The following is a 20,529-nucleotide window of genomic DNA, read 5'->3' as shown; positions in this document are numbered from 1 at the left end:
CGTTGACATTCATGGATGTGCAGCCTCTGCTTTTGCTTGAATTTGCCGAGCTTTGGGACGTGATTTCTTCCCGCACGTGCTGTGCCTAAATCTCTGCTGTCTCTTTCTGGCAGTCCCGTTTCCTGTCTCCTGCTGGTAAGTACAGGGCTTCCAGCAGCCCTGTGGGGATCGGGTCCTTGTTTTCTTCCCTGCGGTGCCCTCTTCCTCACCCCGAATGACCTCATTGCAGCTTCCTTCTAGTTCAGGGATCGTTTCAGACTGCCCTTAAGGTCCACGTGGGAGCAGTGCCTTTTGTGCTGAGGGCTGACCACTGTACACCATTCGTCTATGTGCAAATAGCACAGGTGAATTTCACCAGGTGAAACTGCACACTGTAGTTGCCCTGTCTTCAGAGTCAGCCCACCTGTCTCCGCCTCGGCTGCCCCTGCTCTCCTTCCTCCTACCCTCTACTTGCCTCCCCCTCCCTTGTCTTCTTCCTGTCCCTCCCTCCCACTTTCCTTCCAGCTCTCTTTGTCTTCATCTCCCTCCTCTCCATCACTAATGCCTCCCCCTGTCTCCGTCTGTCTTCCTTGTAATAGGTGCCCCTCTGTCTCTTCTTGTCTTGCTCCTCCCCCCTGTCTCTCCCGCCAATCTCCCTGGGACTCTCCCTCTCCAGGCCGGTCTTCCCCTCCACTCATCCTTCCTTCATCTGCTCTGCTTGCACGTGTCTCTCTCTCTCCCTCTATAGCTCTGTCTCTCTGTATGTCTCTCGCTGTCTGTCTCAGTGGACATTCTGTGTCTGGGTGCATGCTTCTTCAGAATTCTCATTGGCGCTTGGGAAATGTGAACTGAACTCATCTGCTTTTGTGTGTACTAGTGAAAGCAGGCACCGGGCTTTCTCAGAGACAGACACAGTTTCCAATTCTTGGTGAAGGGCCCCTAAGTGCCCTGCTTGGTTGGAGTCGTCCTCCTTTTAGTGGAAGGTTAGATTTCAGGACCGGAGCAAGCTGCTAAATCCTACTACCCCATCTCCCTGGCGCTCTGTACGGAGATCAGTAGGGCACCAGTGGCAGATGGTGCTCTGGGGGTTGTTCTTTGCTCTGCATTGCAGTGCAGTGAGGTCTACTGAGCTGTTTTCTTGCAAGGACACGGCGGTGGGGTGGGTCTAGGGTGGGTGTCACTGGTTCTGGGTGGGCACCCACCTTACCGCCGCCCTCAGCCTAACGGCCAAGGAGGAGATACCGTGCGGACGGCCATGTGGCCCCGGTAGGCGTGACACTAAGGACTTCTCCAGGCCTTGCCCCAGCTTCATGAAGAAGGGGCAAGGGACGGAGCAGGCAGTGGTTCACGGCATGGACGTTCCTGTGCTGAATGCTCTGGTGCCCGTAGTGAGGCCTCTGGAGAAAGGGTGTACAAGCGACCACAGACTGTGCGATACCGGGACCTCGCAATTCAGGCCTGGAAGGTGACAGCGCTGAAGAGGACATGCGGCAAACGGGGGCCACGCTGGCACCTTGGCACTCGCTCCAGAGCCTGGACCGGCCATTGGCGCGCGCTTGCTGGCGGCCAGCACCCTGTCTTGCTGTCTTGCAACTGATTGCTCCCCGAACCTGGCCAGCTGGCCTGACCTGCCCTGGAACCACTCGCCCCCAGGCCGCATGCGCACACTCTTCACTGCCTCTGTCTCGGCCCCTCCTCCACGGGAGCCACAGCCAATGCGGAGTCCTCAAATCCCAGAGCCTGTGCGCCTGCGCGCAACTTTGGCGGGCTGAGGCGGGAGGCTTCAGGGAGCTAATGGTCTTGCGGCCAAGGCTCCCCCCACCTGCTGCCATTTCCTGTCCTTGTCCTGAGGCTGCCCTAGCTACACTGGGGCCGGGGCCGAGCGTCATGGCCAGCGTGTCGCGGTCCGGACAAAGCGGAGATTCCCGTCGACCCTGGGCCCTGATCATCCCGGATGCGAAAGGTGGAGAGACCCGGCCCCGCGGGAATGCAGGGGCGCTGGAGGGCGTGGGCTGGCCGCAGTCCCCAGGTTCAGGGGCGGCAAGTGCCCATCCCGTGCAGGAAGCCCAGGCCGGGTGTGAGATACAGGTGGCAAGCCCAGCGGAGGAATTGGTGCTGATATTGGATGACGGAATGGTGGCGGCTGAGGTGGTGATCGGAATGGTGGCGGCTGAGGCGGCTGAGGTGAGGGAGGAGGAAGAGGACGGCGAGACGACCAAGGATGAGGTGGCTGGAGAGGAGAATTCTGAGGAAGCCAAGCCAGAAGCAGAGGACATGCACGAGGAGGAGGAGGTGGAAGTTGAGAGACAGCAGCAGGAGGAGTTTCAGGAGCAAGAGGAGAAGCGCGAGGCAGATGCAGAGGCGGAGGAGGGGCCCCAGCTCTCACAGCCGCTGCAGCAGCAAGAGCCAGCGCTGCCTCCTGCCTCAGCCCAGGACCCGCTGGCAGCACTGGAGCGTCTTCAGCTGAAGATCAGCGCTGGGAATGCCCAGGATTCCAGGGCCTTATGGCGGCTGAAGCGCAGGATTCTTCGGAGGCAGATTTCTTACCTGGATCACAGAAGGGCCATCATCAAGCACATCCCTGGATTCTGGGCCCAGGCGGTATCCTTCCTTGTGCTGGTGGGTGATGGCGGGGGCTGTTGTGCAGGAGGGCTGGGCACTGAGAGCAGGGTGCCTCAGGGCGATGGCCCCCAGAGAGGAGAGCTGCGGAATGGTCCCTGGCCCTGGGTTGGTGTGGTCTGGGATCCAGTGTAAGGCCTTGGACAGGGGCGGTTGTTGGGGATGGGGGGACTTGGTGACTGGGTCTGTTTCCTCTAGGTCTCCGCCAACGTTGGCCTGCAGGCTGGTCTCAAATATTACTTGCAGACACGAGCCATGTGTCCCCATGCTACCAGAGCTAGGGTAGCACAAAGCAGCCTTCACTCAGAGCAGATAAGGCAAGGAAATATTTCGCTGCAAAATGGGAGAGTTACGCAGGCCGCACACCCACCTTCACATTCACAGGCTGTGCACGTTTCCTAGCAGTTCCTTCAAAAGAGAGCATTTCAGACACACACTCATGACCTTTAGTGGAACCACGCCAAGCCCCTTTGCCAGACAGTAGGACGACTGAGACCCACTCCGAATGGGGTACAAGCTGCCTCCTCAGACCCTGACACACACACACACACACACACACACACACACACACACACACACACAGAGGATTCTCTCCTGGTATCTCCACCCCTGCTTCCCTCTCTGTCCTCAGGCTCCGGCTCGGTCCCACCCATGTCTTTCTCTCCGGACTGGCTGTGTCACTGTGTCTAATCCTTTTCCCTCCTCGGCCCTCCTCGTCCGTGCTTCTCGATCTCTTTCTCCCTCCCACACCCTCTGCTTGCAGCGTAAGTGTGCAGTCGGGTTCCTGTAAGCCATGTTATTCCATCTGGACTCAGGAGGCTGGTGACAACATAGGTCTTCACGGGAATATGCCAAGAAACCCAGCCGTGAGGAGGGGTCAGAGCACATGCTGACATCACAAGCTATGATGGGCTGCTGGCAGCCCACACAGGTCAGATATAGGAAGGAACTGTGAGGCGTGCAGGCAGTGGGGTCTCTCCCTGCTGTGTGCAGACAGCGTGGGAGGTACAGGAAGCCAACGGACTGCCCAGTGTCGATGGGGTCTGATGCATGTGCAGAGGCTGAGGAGTGTGGGGACTAGTGTTTCCTGGTCTTTCTGCACATGCCGTGATCTAGTCCCTTGCTCTTAGCCTGGGAGGGTTGGAGGGGGGCTGTGTCTGTTTCCACAGCATCTGAAGGCACAGCTCCTTGACACAGCACAGATTCTGAATCACCCCCAGTTGTCGGCCATGATCGGTGCCCAGGACAAAGACGTGCTCAGCTACGTGGTCGACTTGGAGGTGAGACCGGGGAGGCTGTGGCTGGGGGCCGTCCCGTCGGGTGTGGGATTTGGGCAGGAGAGGGTGAGGCAAAGGTGCTCACCCTCACAGCCAGGCAAGTAGCTCAGGACCCCGAGGGAGGACACTTGCCCCCTCCTGTCCCATTGCTCACGGCAGGTGGAAGAAGTGGGCCATCCCAAGTACCGCTGCAGAGTGATGTTTTTCTTTGGGGCCAACCCGTACTTCCGGAACCCAGTGATCATTAAGGAGTATCAGCTGAGCTTTGCTGGTAGGGTGTGGGTCCCATGATGGTGCGGGGCAGGGGGATGAGGAGCATGAATCAGGGGCAGGAGGGAGGGGGAGGGGGAGGGGCAGGTGGGTGGGGAGGAGGCCATCAGCTTGTTCCTCAAATCCTCTCTTCCTGCAGGCTACAGGACATCGCGTTCCACTCCAGTCCAGTGGTTCTGGGATTATGAACGTGGAGCTCCCAGTCGCAGGCATGACCCCACCAGCCTTAACTTGTTCAACTGGCTGTGTGAGCACAGCTGCCCAGGGGCGAACAGGATTGCCGAGGTGGGGCCCCTGAGGCCTTCGTCAGCAGTGGGGATGTGGGTGGCCCCCGGCCAGAGAGGAGAGTGGGCTATGCCCAATGTGGCGCTGGCCTGTGTCCTCTTCCAGATCATCATCGAGGACCTGTGGCCCAATCCCCTGCAGTACTACCTGAGGGAGGAAGGGACCAGAAGACAGTGATCTGACGTGCTCACGTGTCGGTGAGAACCCCAGTATGCGGTGTGTTGTCCTGCGTGTTGTATGGGCAAGGGAACGTGGGCCACACATTGGCTTGGAAATGGAAGGTCCGCCGACACAGGGACACAGGTAGCATGGGGAGAGGGTGGGAGGATGACAGGGGACCTGCAGAGACTCAGCAACAAACACACAGAGGGTCGAAGCCTGCAAACCAAATGCAGTTGTGCTGTGGGCTGGGGCTTTGGAGAGCAACTCGGGAGGAGCAGTGCTTCACCACAAATGCTCCCCGTGGATGTCCGCCCTGTCCCGGGCTTCCCCCTGCTCCTTCAGTCTGGATTTGCCTGCCAGTCTTTGGGTCATGAGCTGCCGTGTCCCCAGGCGCCACTGTGGTGAGAATCTCGCACTTCCTTCCATGTGTCCCACCACGCCATGTCCTCCCGCAACCCAACAGCCATTCTTAGAACTGGTCCAAGGCCATTGGGGGCTGGAAATGAATCCCTGGGTGAGAAAGCAAGGGGGATCGCAAAAGGGTGAAGCACAAGAGTGACAGCATCTGGGATGTATTTGCAAATATCCCGTATCATTCTTGGTGTCTGTTGCGTGGAGGTGCGTGTGTGTGCATGTACGCAAATGTGTCTGCGTGTGCCCACATGCGTCAGGGGCTCTGCATCTGTGTGAGCATGAATGGCGCAGAGCTTCTATCTTTGCCCATGCAGAAACAATGGAGGATGCCAGCAGCACTAGAAGAGATGGGTGGATGAGTCTCCTGTCTTCTACGTGCCCTGGAGAGAATTGGGGAAGTGATCACATGTGGCAGCCTTGAAGAGTTGCCACGATGTTTATGTGGACACATACAGGAAGCTGAAAACCCTTCTGTGTGTGTGTGTGTGTGTGTGTGTGTGTGTGTGTGTGTGTGTGTGTGTGTGTGTTTATGTGGACCTGAGGAGGGACGACGAGGAAGGGACCTGAGTGTGACTGTCCTAGCTGCTGCCCGGGTGATTCTGTGTGTGCAGGATAGGTGCAGTACTTGTGTGGGGCAGGTGTTGCCATGTGCACAGAGGCCTGCCTTCTTGGGCAGGCAGAGCCTGGAAGGAGGAGGAGGAAGAGACAGACCTGTTATTTGGAGACTTGTTGTATAGGCCAGAGCCGAAAGGCAGGGAAGGGGATTGCACAGTGGGACCAAATTGGTCCATTGGGTCCTGGTACAGTGTGGACAGGACTTGGGGGGTTTCAGCCAGGACCCTTGCTCCCAGAGGGGTGTCGTGTCCTTGGTGAGATAGAATCCAGTCAGCAAAGCCTCCAGTCAGGATCAGAGCTAAGGCCCCGTGTCCCCGGAGAACTCAGGAGTAGGCAGACTTCTCACAGTCGATGCCAGTATACCTTGCTGCTGCCTCCCACACCCGGGGCTCCTTTGACCCTGAGCCCTGTCCTCAGACAGTGGCTCAGGATGGGAGATGTGTGAGGGGGAGGGGCAGGTGTGGGTTGTGGGCAGCAGCGAGGCTTATGAGTGGGATTTCATGCAGAGAGTACGCGTGAGGGCAGAGATCCAGCGTGAGTTCCTGCGAGTGTGTGTGGGCATCTGTGGCAAAATGTGCCTGAGATCCGGGGTGGTGCTGGCAGTGTGAGCGTGCATATGTTCGTGCGATTGCGTAGCCATGTGTCTCTGTGTGTGCAGGATTGGGTGTGTAAGCCGCCGGAGAGACAAGGAGAGACACAGGGGTCTCTGTGAATGAGGTGCTTATGTGGGACGGTCAGGTGCCAGAATACAAGAGTGCAGTCCCTTCCCTCCTGAGTCCTGACAGTAATTGCTGGGATGGGTGCAATTGTTGCTGGTGGAGCTTTGCCCCATCCCTAGCACAGACCTCTCTGGCAAGCAGCCAACTGCTCTGTAAGGAGTACCCCAGCACTCACATCTTCGCAGGTGAGGCTCATCTCAGTCCTTTCTAAGCTCCAGGCCTGCCTGGGACCTCTGCACAGAATGCTAAGCCTGCACAAGTCCATCGTTCTCTATGTGGCCGAGGCAGCCTTTGTCCAGGCACTCAGGCAAAGGAACACAGGTTGCCTGGGACGAGGCGACCTCCCTGAGCGCCTGCTGGTGTTTGCACTTGGGAGTCTTCTCACAAGCCTCACATGGCGTGTTGGACACACGGCTTAAGCCTGTGGACACAGAGGAAGAGCATCACCCGACTCATCACGGCTGATGATGAGAGGGCAGAGTGCACACGGGAGAGGATGGCGTGTTCGTGGCTTTTAAGAGCCCCACCTCCCCACGACCCTCCCCTCTGTTGGCTTGCAATCTGGGCCACCCATCCGTAACCTGAGGTCATTTCACAAACAGCGAAGTTCACACAAGGGCATCAGTACTAGGACTCCTTCAGGAGTCTTGTGGGTGTGAGTGTGTGATCAAATTGTTTAATCAAAAAATTAGGTATTTTGTTTTGTTTACAATTTTATTTCCAACATTCATTCTCAAAATTGTTATGCTTTAATATATGATTTTTAAAAAACTCCTTCAAAATATGATTTGATATTCGATCTTGCAAAAAAACCTCTTAAATTTTTATTTATTGAAAATTCGATGACAAGTTTGATGTCAATATTTAAAAGTTTCTCAAATTCATTCCATCTGACAATATTGCCGTAATTGCTGATATTGTATTTGATTTTAAAATGTCTCAACTTATCTTTTTAAAAGTAATTTATTTTGAAAGAGAGAGAGAGAAAGAGAGAGAGAGAGAGAGGGAGAATACAGAGGAGAGGCACAGAGACAGTGAGATAGAATCTCAAACATAAATTAGAAATCCAAAAGCTCTGAAGAAACAAAAGTCCAGGACCAGATTAATTCTACTATAAACTTAAAGAAATGTTACTCCCTGTTCTTCTCAAAGGAATTCCAACTTCATTCTAGGAGACCAGCATTAACTTTATATCAAAATCAGAATACTACTCCACTAAGAAAAAGAACTACAAGCCCATATGTTTAATGAACATAGATGCAAATATCCTCAAGAAAATACTTGCATACTGACTGTAATAATACATTATAAAAAAAGTATTCACCACAATTGAGGTAGATTTATTCCTAGTTTGCAAGTATAGTCCAATATTCCCAAATCAATTAACATGTTACAGTACACCAATAAGATAAAGGAGAAGAACCCCATTATCATTTCAATAGCTGCAGGAAAAGCATTTGAAGAAGTACAACATCCATTCATGATAAACACCCTCCGCAAATTAGGTTTAGAGGAAAAATACCTCAACATAATAAAGGCCATCTATGAAAAACTCATAGCTAAAATCTTTCTTAATGGGGAAAACCTGAAAGCTTTTCCCGTAAGCTTAGGAAGAAGACAAGGATATCCACTCCCACCACTTTTTTATTCAGCACAGTACTAGAACTCCTAGCCACAGCAATTAGACACTAAAAAGAAGTAAAAGGCGATGGAATCAATAAAGAAGAAGAAAAATGTTCTCGATTTATAGAGGACATGATACTCTACTGTAAAACCTGAAAGATTCCACGGACAAAACTGTGAGAACTGAAGAACGAATTCAGTAAAGTCATAGGATGCAATCAACACAAAGAAACCTGTTGCATTTCTATACACTAATAATGAAGCCGCAGAAAGACAAATTAAGAAAACAATCCCATTTATAATTGGACCAAAAAAATAAGATATCTAGGGGTAAACTTATACAAAGAGGTGAATAACCCATACTCTGAAACCTATTAAATAAGGTTGAAAGAAGCTGAAGTCAACACAAAGAAATGGATAATTCCATGCTCATGGATTGGAAGGGCAAATAATGTTAAAATGTCTATGTTACCAAAGCGATCTACATATTTAATGTAACCCCAATGAAAACACCAAAGGCATTTCTCACAGAACTAGAACAAACAGTCCTAAACTGTATATGGGACCACCAAAGAACCTGAAGAGCAAAGTAATCTTAAACAAACAAACAGACAGACAGACAAACAGACAAACACTGGAGGCATCACAAACTCCAGATATCAAGTTATACTACAAAGCTGTAGTTAATCAAAACTGCATGGTACTGGGACAAATTGGAATGTAGACCAATGGCACAGAATAGAATACCTAGAAATAAACCCACAACTATCTGGTCTATTAATCTTTGACAGAGGAAGAAAGCATATAAAATGGGAAAAAGGTATTCTCTTCAGCAAATGGTGTTGGAAACCTGGACAGAAATATGGAAAAGAACGAAACTGGACCACTTTCTTACAAAACACATTAAAATAAGTCCAAAATGGATTAGAGACATAAATGCTGACCCTGATACCATAACAATTCTAGAAGAGAACACAGGCAGTAATTGTTTGACATTAGCCAAAGAAACGTTTTCTAGGTATATCTCCTGAGACAAGGGAAACAAAAGCAAAAATAACTATTGGGATTGCATCCACACAAAAAGCTTCTGCACAGCTAAGGAAAAAATCCACAAAAATGAACGGCAACCTACAGAACGGGACAAGATATTTGCAAATGACATATCCAGTAATGGATTAGTATCCACTACATAAAGAACTTACAAAACTCAATACTGAAAAACGAAATTATCCAATTAAATAATGGGCAGAAGACCTTAACAGACACTCCTCCATGAAGACATGCAGATGGCCAACAGACACGTGAAAAGATGTTTATCATCACTTACCATCAGGAAATTGCAAGTCAAAAGGACAATGAGATACCACCTCACACTTGTTGGAATAGCCTAACTCAGCAACACAATGAACAACAGGTGTTGATGAGGATATGGAAAAAGAACTTTTGCACTGTTGATAGGAATGCAAAGTGGTGCAGTCAGTGTGGAAAACATAGTAGGTTCCTCAGAACGTGAAAAATACAACTGCAGCAATCACACTACTGTGTGTTTAGCCAAAGGATACAGAAACGATAATTCAAAGAGATACAAGAACCCTGATAATTTTGGCAGCATTATCTAAAATAGCAAAGATAAGGAACAGCCACGCGTCCATCAAATGATGAATGGATAAAGATTTAGTATGTATATATGATGTGGTATTATAATGTGGTATTATACACACATAATTATATGATGTGGTATATTATGTATAATACCCACACACAGTGGAATAGCACTCAGCCATGTAAAATAATGAAATCTTGCCATCTGCAACAGCATAAATGGAGCTAGAGAATATAATGCTAGGCAAAAGAAGTCAGTCAGAGAAAGACAGATACCATATGATTTCATTCATAGGTGAAATTTAAGAAACTAAACAAATGATCAAAAGTTGGGGAAAAAGAGTAATAGACAAATCAAGAAACATACACTTAATTATAGATAACAAACTGATGGTTACCAGTGTTGGGGGGGGGGGTGCAGATGTAGTGAGTGAAATATGTGATGGGGATTAAGGAGTGCACTTGTTGCCATGAGTACTGGGTATTGTAAGGGATTGCTGAATTAGTATATTGTACATCTGAAACTAATATAACACTATATGTGAAAAAAATAGGGGCTTCTAGGTGGCTCAGTTGACCATCCAACTTTGGCTCAGGTCATGATCTCGCAGTTCGTGGGTTCAAGCCCTACATTGGGTCACTGGTGTAGGCATCACGCCCACTTCAGATATGCTATTCCTCTCTCTCTGACCCTGCTTGCATTCTCTCAAAAATAAATAAGATATTGTTTAAAAAACGTAAAATATTTAAAAATAAATTCAATTTATAAGAAAAGAAAAAAAAAAACTTTAGAGCACCTAAATAAATTACTGGATTTTCTGATATTTTATGTATCAGGAAATTCATTTGTTTGCATATGTGTTATTATGTCTTTTTAGGTATTCTCTGTCCTGTCCTGTTTTAATAATAATAGCAGTAATAATAGGATTCTATATAAGGGGTGTTTGCTATGTTTCAGATATTGTTCTAAACTCTTTATATGATTATTATATTCATCTCTTGGTCTTACATATATGAGAACTAAAGCACAAAAGCATTAAAAAAAAACTGTGCCGATGATCATACACCTAGTACTGGTGAGACAGGATGTAAACTTGGGTACGCTGGCACTAGAGGACACTATTTCATGCCACCTCTCAGTTCCATCACATGCCACCTGTGTTGACCTTGGGAGCAGACAAGTTCCTTAACCTCTGAACTTCTTCAATTTGCTGATGTGTAAAAGGAGGTTAATAGTAACCCCTCCCTCCTAGGGCCCTTAGGAGAATGACATGAATTACTTGTGAAATGTTCAGAACCTCCCCTGGTATGAGTAAGAACTAAGTAAGTGTTGGCAAGAAACATCTCAGCCAGGCTAGCTGGTCCCCAAGTCTTACGCATTTGCTCCAGTGTTAGACTTATGGGGTTATTCTAGTTTTTCAAAGAAATGACTCGCATCGCTTTCATTCTCTTGCTGCTTTTTCTTAAACCAGTGTAGTCATTTACATTGCCTCCAAAACATTCATTGTCTATTTTATTGGCATATGTACATAGGATTTTTTCATAACAAAAAGCTCTATAATGTTACCATGTTTTACTTTAATAATTTGGTTTCCTTGAATTTTCTGTTTAAAAGAAAAATGCTTTAATTTTACTGATTTTATCTTGGGTAACTTTATAATTTCTTGGTTAAATACAAAAGTTTTTGTATTTAAGGAAAACATCTAACACTTTAAAGTGGCCCTTGTACAGCTTTGATCATATCTGACAATTACTGATTGGTGCTATTCCTAATCAACCTGCTTTTGGGGGGTTATCCCAATCACATTGTTCAGTGAGCTCCTCTCTGGGTCACATTTGTTCCCTCTCCAATTGCTCTCTCAGGCTACTCTCACCTCAGGGGCTTCTCTTCTAAGACTGAAATTCTCTTGACTCTGTTTATCTCCTTCCAACAAATGTCAATTATACATAACTGCGATGAAGGAAGGGAGATCAGATTTTTCATGAGTCTTCCTGATGAAGTTACATGATCCAGGCTCACAAGGTAAACAATTTATCATTCTCCCATACGAACAAGAAATAATTAGAATTATAGTCAGAGAATTGGCACCATTTGCCATAACAGAAGTAAAAGGAGAAGGAGGTGGAAGGGGGGAAGGAAGGACGGAAGGAAAGAAGGAAGGAAGGAAGGAAGGAAGGAAGGAAGGAAGGAAGGAAGGAAGGAAGGAAGGAAGGAAGGAAGGAAGGAAGGAGGGAAGGAAGGAAGGAGGGAAGGAGGGAGGGAGGGAGGGAGGGAAGGAGGGAGGGAAGGAAGGAAGGAGGGAATTTAACAAGAAACATGAAAGAAATATGTGAATAAGCCATTCAGAAAACTTTAAACTCTTCTGAGAGATATTTTAAAAAAAGCTTGGGGCACCTGGGTGGCTCAGTTGGTTAAGCGTCTGACTTCAGCTCAGGTCACGATCTCGCGGTCCATGAGTTCAAGCCCCGCGTAAGGCTCTGGGCTGATGGCTCAGAGCCTGGAGCCTGCTTCCGATTCTGTGTCTCCCTCTCTCTCTGCCCCTCCCCCATTCATGCTCTGTCTCTCTCTGTCTCAAAAATAAATAAACGTTAAAAAAATTTTTTAAATAAAAAAAATTAAAAAAAGCTTAAATATAAACATTCCTTGTGTTGGAATAGGAAAAGTTATTATTGTAAGAATGCCAACCATCTCTAAATTACTATGTAAATTTGTTGCAAGCCCAATAAAATATGGATTTTTTAAATCAGATCAGCTGGTTCTAAGATTTTGTATAAATATCAAAATTCAAGCTGATCCAGAAAACATTTTCTGAAAAGGAAGCATATGAATTAGGTGAGTTCTACCAGATGATAAATTATGTTAGAAAGCAAATGTGGCTAAGCCCAATGAATGAATCGTCATAGAGAATCCAGAACTAGGTTCAAAGCATATGCAAATTTAGTATATAGCTAAGTGAACCTTTGAAAGCAAATGCATTATTCGAATAATAGTAACAATGATACTATTCATGAAGTTTCAGTACTTTTCTTATACGTGTCTTAATTTGTATAATTTCATATTATTATATGTTATAATATTGTTACCAATGTTATATGTTTTCTTATAAAAATGCATCTATAAAATCCTAGGAGAAAAGAAGAAAGTTATTTTTCTATTCTCTATTGGGATAAGCCTTCTTAATATTTACTGAGCACTTGTTGCTAAGATTTTTTAAGCACTTACGTATTTATTTATTTACTTATTTAATTTCCACACTGTGGTAATGTCCGTTTCACAAAAGAGAAAGCAAAGAACAAAAAAGGTAAGGGGACTTTATTTGTTTCCCTATAGCTCAAGATGGAAGTACATAGTCAGATAGTTTTACTCTAGAGCGTGTGTTCTCAACCGTGATGATCACAACTGACAAACACCAGAGAGAGCAGAAACAATGGTGGAGCCCAGTGGAAGGCCCTGGGCTCAATACCTCCTTGGCCTTAAAAGGTAGGCAGTATCTGCCTGCACTTGTCCACAGATGGGCCATTGGTAGCATAGGCATAAAAATGTCTTGGCATCATTACTTAACCTGTGAACAAGTGGCAGTATGGTCCTGGTTGCAGAGAAAGAAATGTTGCCTACTACCAGGAAGCGATGTGTGAGAGGCAGTCTTACAAACTGTAAATTAGTTAGGCTGTACCTGGCAGCACCTTAACCTGGAAATACAAAATTCCATTATAAACAACCGATGCGTTTCCCCCCAAGAGTAAAAAATAATAATAAAATAAAAAAAAAAGCCCAGGAGGCAAGCTTACCCCATACCTGCAAGGAGGATGGCTTCCCACATGCTTTGTTTAAGAAGTATCTATTATGTGGATCAAAGGAAACTATAACTTTCTTAGGTAAGATTTATGTGTCAAAGCGTTCATTTTTGCCAACGCTCCAACACAGTCATCTGCAGAATCACTTTAAATCTCATCTCACTGCCTCCCCCAGTTTTATTACAAATGGAGAAGATATTTTTTTTATGTAAGTCAATCTATGAAGACCTAGGAGAAAACATGGGGGAATTATTCTTATAATACAGAATGACAACGATCTTTCTAAAATAGGGGTGGATATTAAGCTCAGATGTAATGATAGTAGAGAAGGATCATTTTTATTATATTGAATATATATATTTTTTTAATTTTGTAAAGAAAAAATAAAGCCAAAAAAAAAAAAAAAAGGGAAAAAGAAAAAATAAAGTGAGGTGCCTGGGTGGCTTGGTAGGTTTAGCGTCCAAATTCAACTCAGGTCACGATCTCATGGTTTGTGGGTTTGAGCCCTGCATCTAGCTCTTTGCTGACAGCTCAGAGTCTGGAGGCTGTTTCAGATTCTGTGTCTCCCTCTCTCTCTTCTCCTTCCCTGTTCGCACTCTCTCTCTCTCAAAAAATAAATAAACATTAACTTTAAAAAAAGAAAAAAAAAAGAAAAGAAAGGCAAATGAAAATTGGTGGAAATATTTGCACCACCAATAGAAACACAGAAGACAAATTCCCATAATGCTTGTATTGCTTTTTTTTTTAAGCCACACTGTAAAACAAAACAAAAATCCAATAGAAGGAATAGAGGAAAGAAAAAGGAAGTTCACCAGAAAACAAGCATAAATGACTTTTAAACAATGTCAAGATGTACAACCACAATTTTAGAAAGCAATTGTAAATAAAAATGAAATACTACTACTCATCTATTGGACAAAAACTTTGGTAATGCACACTATAGATAAGGGAAGAGGAAAAAGGCATTTCAGAAATGTAATTGGCTAACTGGTACCTCTTGTTTGGAAGACAGTTAAACATGATAATGGTAAAAATAACAGTAATAACATTCATTGAGTGTTTGGCATGTTGGACAGACACTGACCTCTTTCACATATTTTAATTTAATTATTCCTCATAACAACCAAATGGAGTGCTTTATATTACTACCCCTCTGAGAAATCAGAGGCACAAGAAGATTAAGCCATGTGTTGTGAATGGAGTAGCTGAATTCAAAGTCAGTATTAAAAATTCAGTTCAAAATACCAAACTTGACAAAACCCATACAAATTCAAACTATTTATACCTGTTATCTGTATACCTTCATGAGGGTTAGGTTTTTCCCTACAACACAGAACAAGGAAGAACTATGATTTCAATAGGGTAAAAGTGGATTTCTCTCCCAAATAAGTGAAATTTGGAGGTATACAGCTCAAGTCTGATTGGGCAGCTATATTCTATGAAGTGCAAAGAAATCTAGTTCCTACCAGCTCTTGCTGGAAGAATCTCAGTTCACTTTCCATCCAAATGGTTTGGCCCTAGAGTTCAGGATCCAAGGCCGCATGTGAATGACATCAAAGAAAAAATAAAGGACACCAGGCACACAGCTGTCTCAACTTTCTCAGAAAAGCTGCCACATGACACTTCCTCTTATATTGCTTTGGCTGCAAGGGAAGCTGGGGTATGTAGTCCTAATTCCGAGTGCCCGTAGGCACAGCTAAGCGCTGGTAATAACCAGCAAACGAAGGAGGTGGAGGAATGGATGTGGAAGAGGTTCTTTCTGTCCTACTGATACCACAATTCCAGTTCTAGGAAATTTCCCAAGATTTTTCCATTACAAATCATCCTTGATTTAGGATGGAGTCACCTCTAGATAAAACCATTGTGAGTTGAAATTATGCTAAGTCAAAAATGCATTTAACACACATAATGTGCTGAATATCATAGTTTAGTCTAGCCTCTATTATGTGTGTTCAGAATAGTTGCATTAGCTGAAACTATGAGACATCATCTAACACACAGCCTATGTTACATTAAAGTTTAACTGTCTCATGTATTTCAGTGAATACTGTGTTGAAAGCATAAACACAACGGTTGTGTGAGTACAGAATGGCTGTAAGCATATAGATTGTTCACCACCATGATCATGTGGTGGACTGGGAGCTGTGGCTGGTTGCTCTGCCAGGCATCACAGGAGAGGGTCGTATCGCGTCTCATTAGCAGTGGGAGAGGTCAAAAATTTAAACTTGAAGTACAATTTATCTTTTAAAACGTTTAATGTTTATTCAAGTTTTGGAGACAAAGAGAGACAGAAAGAGTGCGAGCAGGGGAGGGGCAGAGAGACAGAGAGAGACACAGAATCTCAAGTCAGCCCCAGGATGCAAGTTGTCAGCATAGCCTGAGGCAGGCTTGAACTCATGAACCGTGAGATCTTGACATGAACTAAAGTCAGATGCTTACACCACTGAGCCAGCCAGATGCTCTTGAAAGTACAATTTGTAAACAATGCTATCATTTTCACACCATTGTGAAGTCCAATAACTATAAGTCAAACAATATTAAGCCAGCGACTGCTAATCCTCCATTCATCCTTGCAGATATATTTTTGATCATCTTATGCCTGCCAGTAAGCTGACCTCCATGGACTGCATCGTTTAGGCTTTCTTGTCCTCTGGCTTCCATCCATCGTTGGCAGGTATACTAATAGGTAGCCAGAGAGCAAAAGAAAAGCAGTCATTATATGTACTGTGAACTCTGGAATTTTGGCAGTGGCTTATTCCTCAGTCTATGGCCACATCTCCTGTTAGGTGGCTTCTCTCCCAGCTGTGGGCTCATTGGCTTCTAGTAACACTTGTCCTTTCCTTGTCCCTTGGTGCCTGGGAGAGGTGAAATCTTCCCTTGCTAGTCCCCAAGAACTCGACCACTTAGTTTTGAGCCCGTTTATCTCGCCAGCACCTGTGTTCACAGTTCCTCCATTAAACTCTTTCCAGGTAAGATTTTAGAGGCAACACCCACACTCTGCTGGACTCTGGCAGGCAAACATATGTACACTGCATATGTACACAAACATATGTTCACTGCAGCATATATAGTCTATAGTCGTAGACTAGAAACAAATTAAATACACATAAACAGGGGACAGATTAAATACCTCCAATGCAGCCAGGGTAGGAATACCATGAAGTATATTTAAAAAATAATGTCCCATTGGACCAGACACTTTAATTTTTAAGAGGGCAAATGGCATGTCATACCTTTTAACAATCACAAAAATCATGTATCTATAAAATGAGAGCTGTAGATAATATCTTGGTACTATATATATATATATATATATATATATATATATATATATATATATATATATAATATATATATATATTTTCATGTGAGGTATGCATATACCATAATATGCATATTATATACTTTGAGATTCTGGAAAAAAAACCCTACAAACTGTTAAAGGTGGTCTTCTTCTGGGGAAGGATAATGGAGGCCTAGAGAAGACATAGATTTACTTTCACTGAATAACTTTTTTTGCTACTATATGAATTTTTACCATGTGTATATTACCTTTAAAAAGCTCGTTAAAGAAAAAAAAAGTTTTCCTTAGGATACGTATAGGGAAGTTTATGAATATGACAATAACATTCCTCTGATATTTCAATATTGCAATTTGGATCCCAACTTCCTCCCCTCCCTACTCTGCCTGGTATCAGCAAGACAAGAAATAACAAGTATTGGTGAGAAGGTAAGAGAAAAAGTAACACCAATGCACTCTTGGTGGGGATGTAAATAGGTGCAGCCACTCTAGGGAACAGAATGCAGGTTCCTCAAGAAATTAAATCAGAAATACTACATCATCCAATAATTCCACTACTGGGTATTTACCCAAAGAAAAGGGAAACCCCAATTTGAAAAGACGCATGCACCTCTGTGTTTATTAAAGCATTATTTATGATAACCCAGCTATGGAAGCAGCCCCAGTGTCTGTCAACAGATGAATACATAAAGAAATGTAGTGTCCATAGAATGGAATATAATTTCATTGTAAAAAAAGGAATAAAACCTTGCCATTTGCAACAACATGTGGGAACCTAGAGGGTATTATGCTATGTGGGATTATTCCGATAAAAGGAAATACCATATAATTTCACTTTTATGTAGAAGCTAAAAGACAAAACAAAGAAAGAAACAGACAGATTCTTCAATACAGAGAACAAACTTGTGGTTACAAGAAGAGAAGTGGGTGGGGTGTGTAAGATAGGGAAAGGTGACTAAGAGTTACAAACTTCCTGTCATAAAGTACATAACTTACAGAGGTGAAAAGTACAGCACAGGAAATATAGTTCATATTATAACAACATGATATGGTGAAAAATGGTGATTACACTTACCATGGTGAGCACTGAATAATGTATAGAATTATCAAATCGCTATTTTACACACCTGAAACTAAAATAACACTGTATGTAATCTATACTTCAATAATAGAATTTTTAAAATGAAAAAAAAAAAGCATCTATTACCCTTGTTATCTGGGAAATTAAAAAAAAAAAAGAGAGAATAGGTTAGATATTTGATAGTTATTTTAGCCTGCATTAAAATATGTACCAATTAAGATGCTGCATCAAAACATACCCATGGTGATGGGGAAGACATCTAGGTATAAAACAATAGGGCATATTAAGGAATTTGCTGATAGTTGATCATGCGGGAGTCTAAGGGCATGAGCAATTGGCCCAGGACCAGTAAGGATGCAAAGGTGGGAGCAGGGTGTGGATGGGAAAGGTGTTTTCTATCATGCTGGAGTGTGGGGGAACCACAGCTTGGAAGGCAGTGATGTAATAACTTTTGCATGTTCCAAAGTCCACTCTAAGGGGAGTAGAGATATGAGCTCCATCATGAGGCTCCACTGATGCCAAGCAAAGATACAGAAGGGTGCGGCATAGAGGAAATGTGGTTGCCATAGTATCCACAGAAGTGAGTTACTAACAACTGAATCATACTGGTGAGGGAAGGAGAGGAATTACACTAGGATAAAGAATAAAAAATGCAGAAGGAAATGGTGGGAAAATGTGATCGTTTGAGGTTCTTTGTGAGATGACCTCTTTACAAAGTGTAGGACCCAGTCAAGAATCGGAATGACTCAATTTCCTATTTTTACCCTATTTATACCCTCTCCCTATATTCAGTGTGATTTTTCTCTACTGTGTAATGCCTGAACCTCTTGTGTCCTTCCTACTCCAACCTTGCCTAGTTAATACCTACTCACTCTTTAAGGATTAGTTCAAGATAGCACGCCACCTGAAAAGTCCCTTACAACACTTCATCTCCTTCCCCTGAAGGCTGAGTTACATGGATTTTCCCTTCACACTCTCCTAATGCTCCATGCATCTTGGGATCATTACACCATAATATCTGCCTCCCCTACATGATTGTAAGCTCCTTGTGATTGTAAGCGCCTTGTGAGTAGGGTCTGCCTCCTCATCTCTAATGTCCCAAGCATATAGCACAGTGCTTCGTAGGACTCAGTTGGCTCTCAGTGACTGCCGAATGAATTAATGAATCTAGAGTGGGAATAGGAACATTTTTGTCTCTCATACTGGGGTTGGGGTTGAAAGTTGTGTTGAAAGGTGTGATTATGAGGTCTGAGTGAGGGTTTGAAAGTGTCTACAATCTAAGTTCTATCTATGAAATAAGAGTCATTTCCCAGGGAAAGGTGAAAAAGATAGGTTGAGGGAAATGATGGAGGTATGGAATAGCTGCTGTGGGGAGAAGACCGCTTAAGATTGGCAAGAAGCTCTGGGGGTAGGTTGCCATCAGCAACCATAAAATCATAGTGAGTGACCCTAGTGACTGTGAGTCCCTGTAACAGTTCACTGGGCTGAGTGAGACAGAGGATTGGCTGACAGAGAGGAGGACTCATCCAAGCTTCAAGGCCACCAAAGCCGATGCAGCAGAGGACTAGGAGGTTCCAACACAAAGTGACATACTGAGGTGTATACACTGCATTAGGAAGGGAAGTGGAGCCACAAGGGATGATATACAGGGAAATGAGAGGGAGGAAGTAGGGACCACAAGTCTCTATCAGGCTGAAGAAGAGAAGTTGTGAAGTCAAGTAGTGAGACACCTGGTTAGGGGAGGTTATCTTCTGAGATATTGGCACGTTAAGTTTGACATTCTAGCAGGAGACATCTGGATGATCATAGAGCTCAGAGCACCATCACGGAAGTTAGCTACTGGAGGAAACTGACTCTTAAGGTTGTGGGAGCCAGAGAATTTAAAGAACACTGAAGCTACATTGCTAGAGCAATTTTACCAGGATTCTGAAATTGCCCACAACAGAGGCAGGAGCAACATGAGGAGAAAGAAGAGTAGGAAGGGATTCCAGAAATGTCCATGAAAAAAAGGGTGGCGCTCTGGGATTGAATAGATGGACTAAGGAGGTGAAGGCAGGAATTTCAGGGGAGTAGAAAGATCATGGCCTGGAGGTGGTAACAAGGGGCCTGAGGATCACTATCCAGCCTCTCCCTTAACCCTGAAGGAACTTTCTCTCTGCTGGAGCAATGTCTCCAAACTCTACAACCTAGACAGCATTTATCTTTGTTCCTCATTCTGGCATCTTGATTCTGCTTGCTGAGACGTCTCTTAAATGGAGTCCCCTGTCTGATTCTTTTTTTTTTTTTCTCATGGGCATCACTACACGTCCCAGAATGTTATGACATCGAAACGAATACGGCCTGTTTTTCATTCCTTCATGTGACCAATAGGACCAACTCTACTGGACGTAGACTGAGTTTCACTCCAAATGATGATGGACTCAACATGCTACTTTGCCCAAGAAATATACTTGTATCTCAGAAGATCCTGCCAGAAGTAACAGTGATATCCAACCCACCCAACAGAGCTGGCAATTAAGGCAGCCTGCTAAGAACACATCAAAATGCAATCATGTTTTCTAGTGTTGCATCTTTTAGCATGTAGGCAGGTAGTCCAAAGCCAAAGAAGTAAAATATTTTAAGTTAGGGAATGAAAGGAAGGTAAACTGCCATAAATGTATTTTAAACTGTTGGGAAAAGGGAGTAGAATATGAGTGTCATAAACTCACAATCATTCATACAGGACATCATACATATGTTCCAGGAATTTTAAGATAAGTAACATGTGGTTCATATAGTAGAGAAAGC

At 44.6% G+C, this 20,529-nt stretch overlaps 1 protein-coding gene across 1 annotated transcript; it reads left to right on the top strand.

Annotated features, from left to right (window-relative positions):
- Positions 1-1,720: 1,720 nt before the first annotated feature.
- Positions 1,721-4,627, top strand: LOC122212870 (testis-specific Y-encoded protein 1-like). Its single transcript, XM_042926846.1, has 5 exons — positions 1,721-2,580; positions 3,801-3,878; positions 4,035-4,146; positions 4,285-4,430; positions 4,536-4,627. The coding sequence occupies exons 1-5, from the start codon at positions 1,774-1,776 to the stop codon at positions 4,605-4,607; spliced, it is 1,215 nt and encodes a 404-aa protein (XP_042782780.1). The 5' UTR covers positions 1,721-1,773; the 3' UTR covers positions 4,608-4,627.
- Positions 4,628-20,529: the final 15,902 nt, after the last annotated feature.

This window comes from Panthera leo (genome assembly GCF_018350215.1).
Source record: "Panthera leo isolate Ple1 chromosome Y unlocalized genomic scaffold, P.leo_Ple1_pat1.1 chrY_random_Un_scaffold_82, whole genome shotgun sequence".
NCBI classification, from domain to species: Eukaryota; Metazoa; Chordata; class Mammalia; order Carnivora; family Felidae; genus Panthera; species Panthera leo.
Note: the sequence above shows the minus strand (reverse complement) of the source record. Positions and strands in the feature narration are given on the sequence as shown.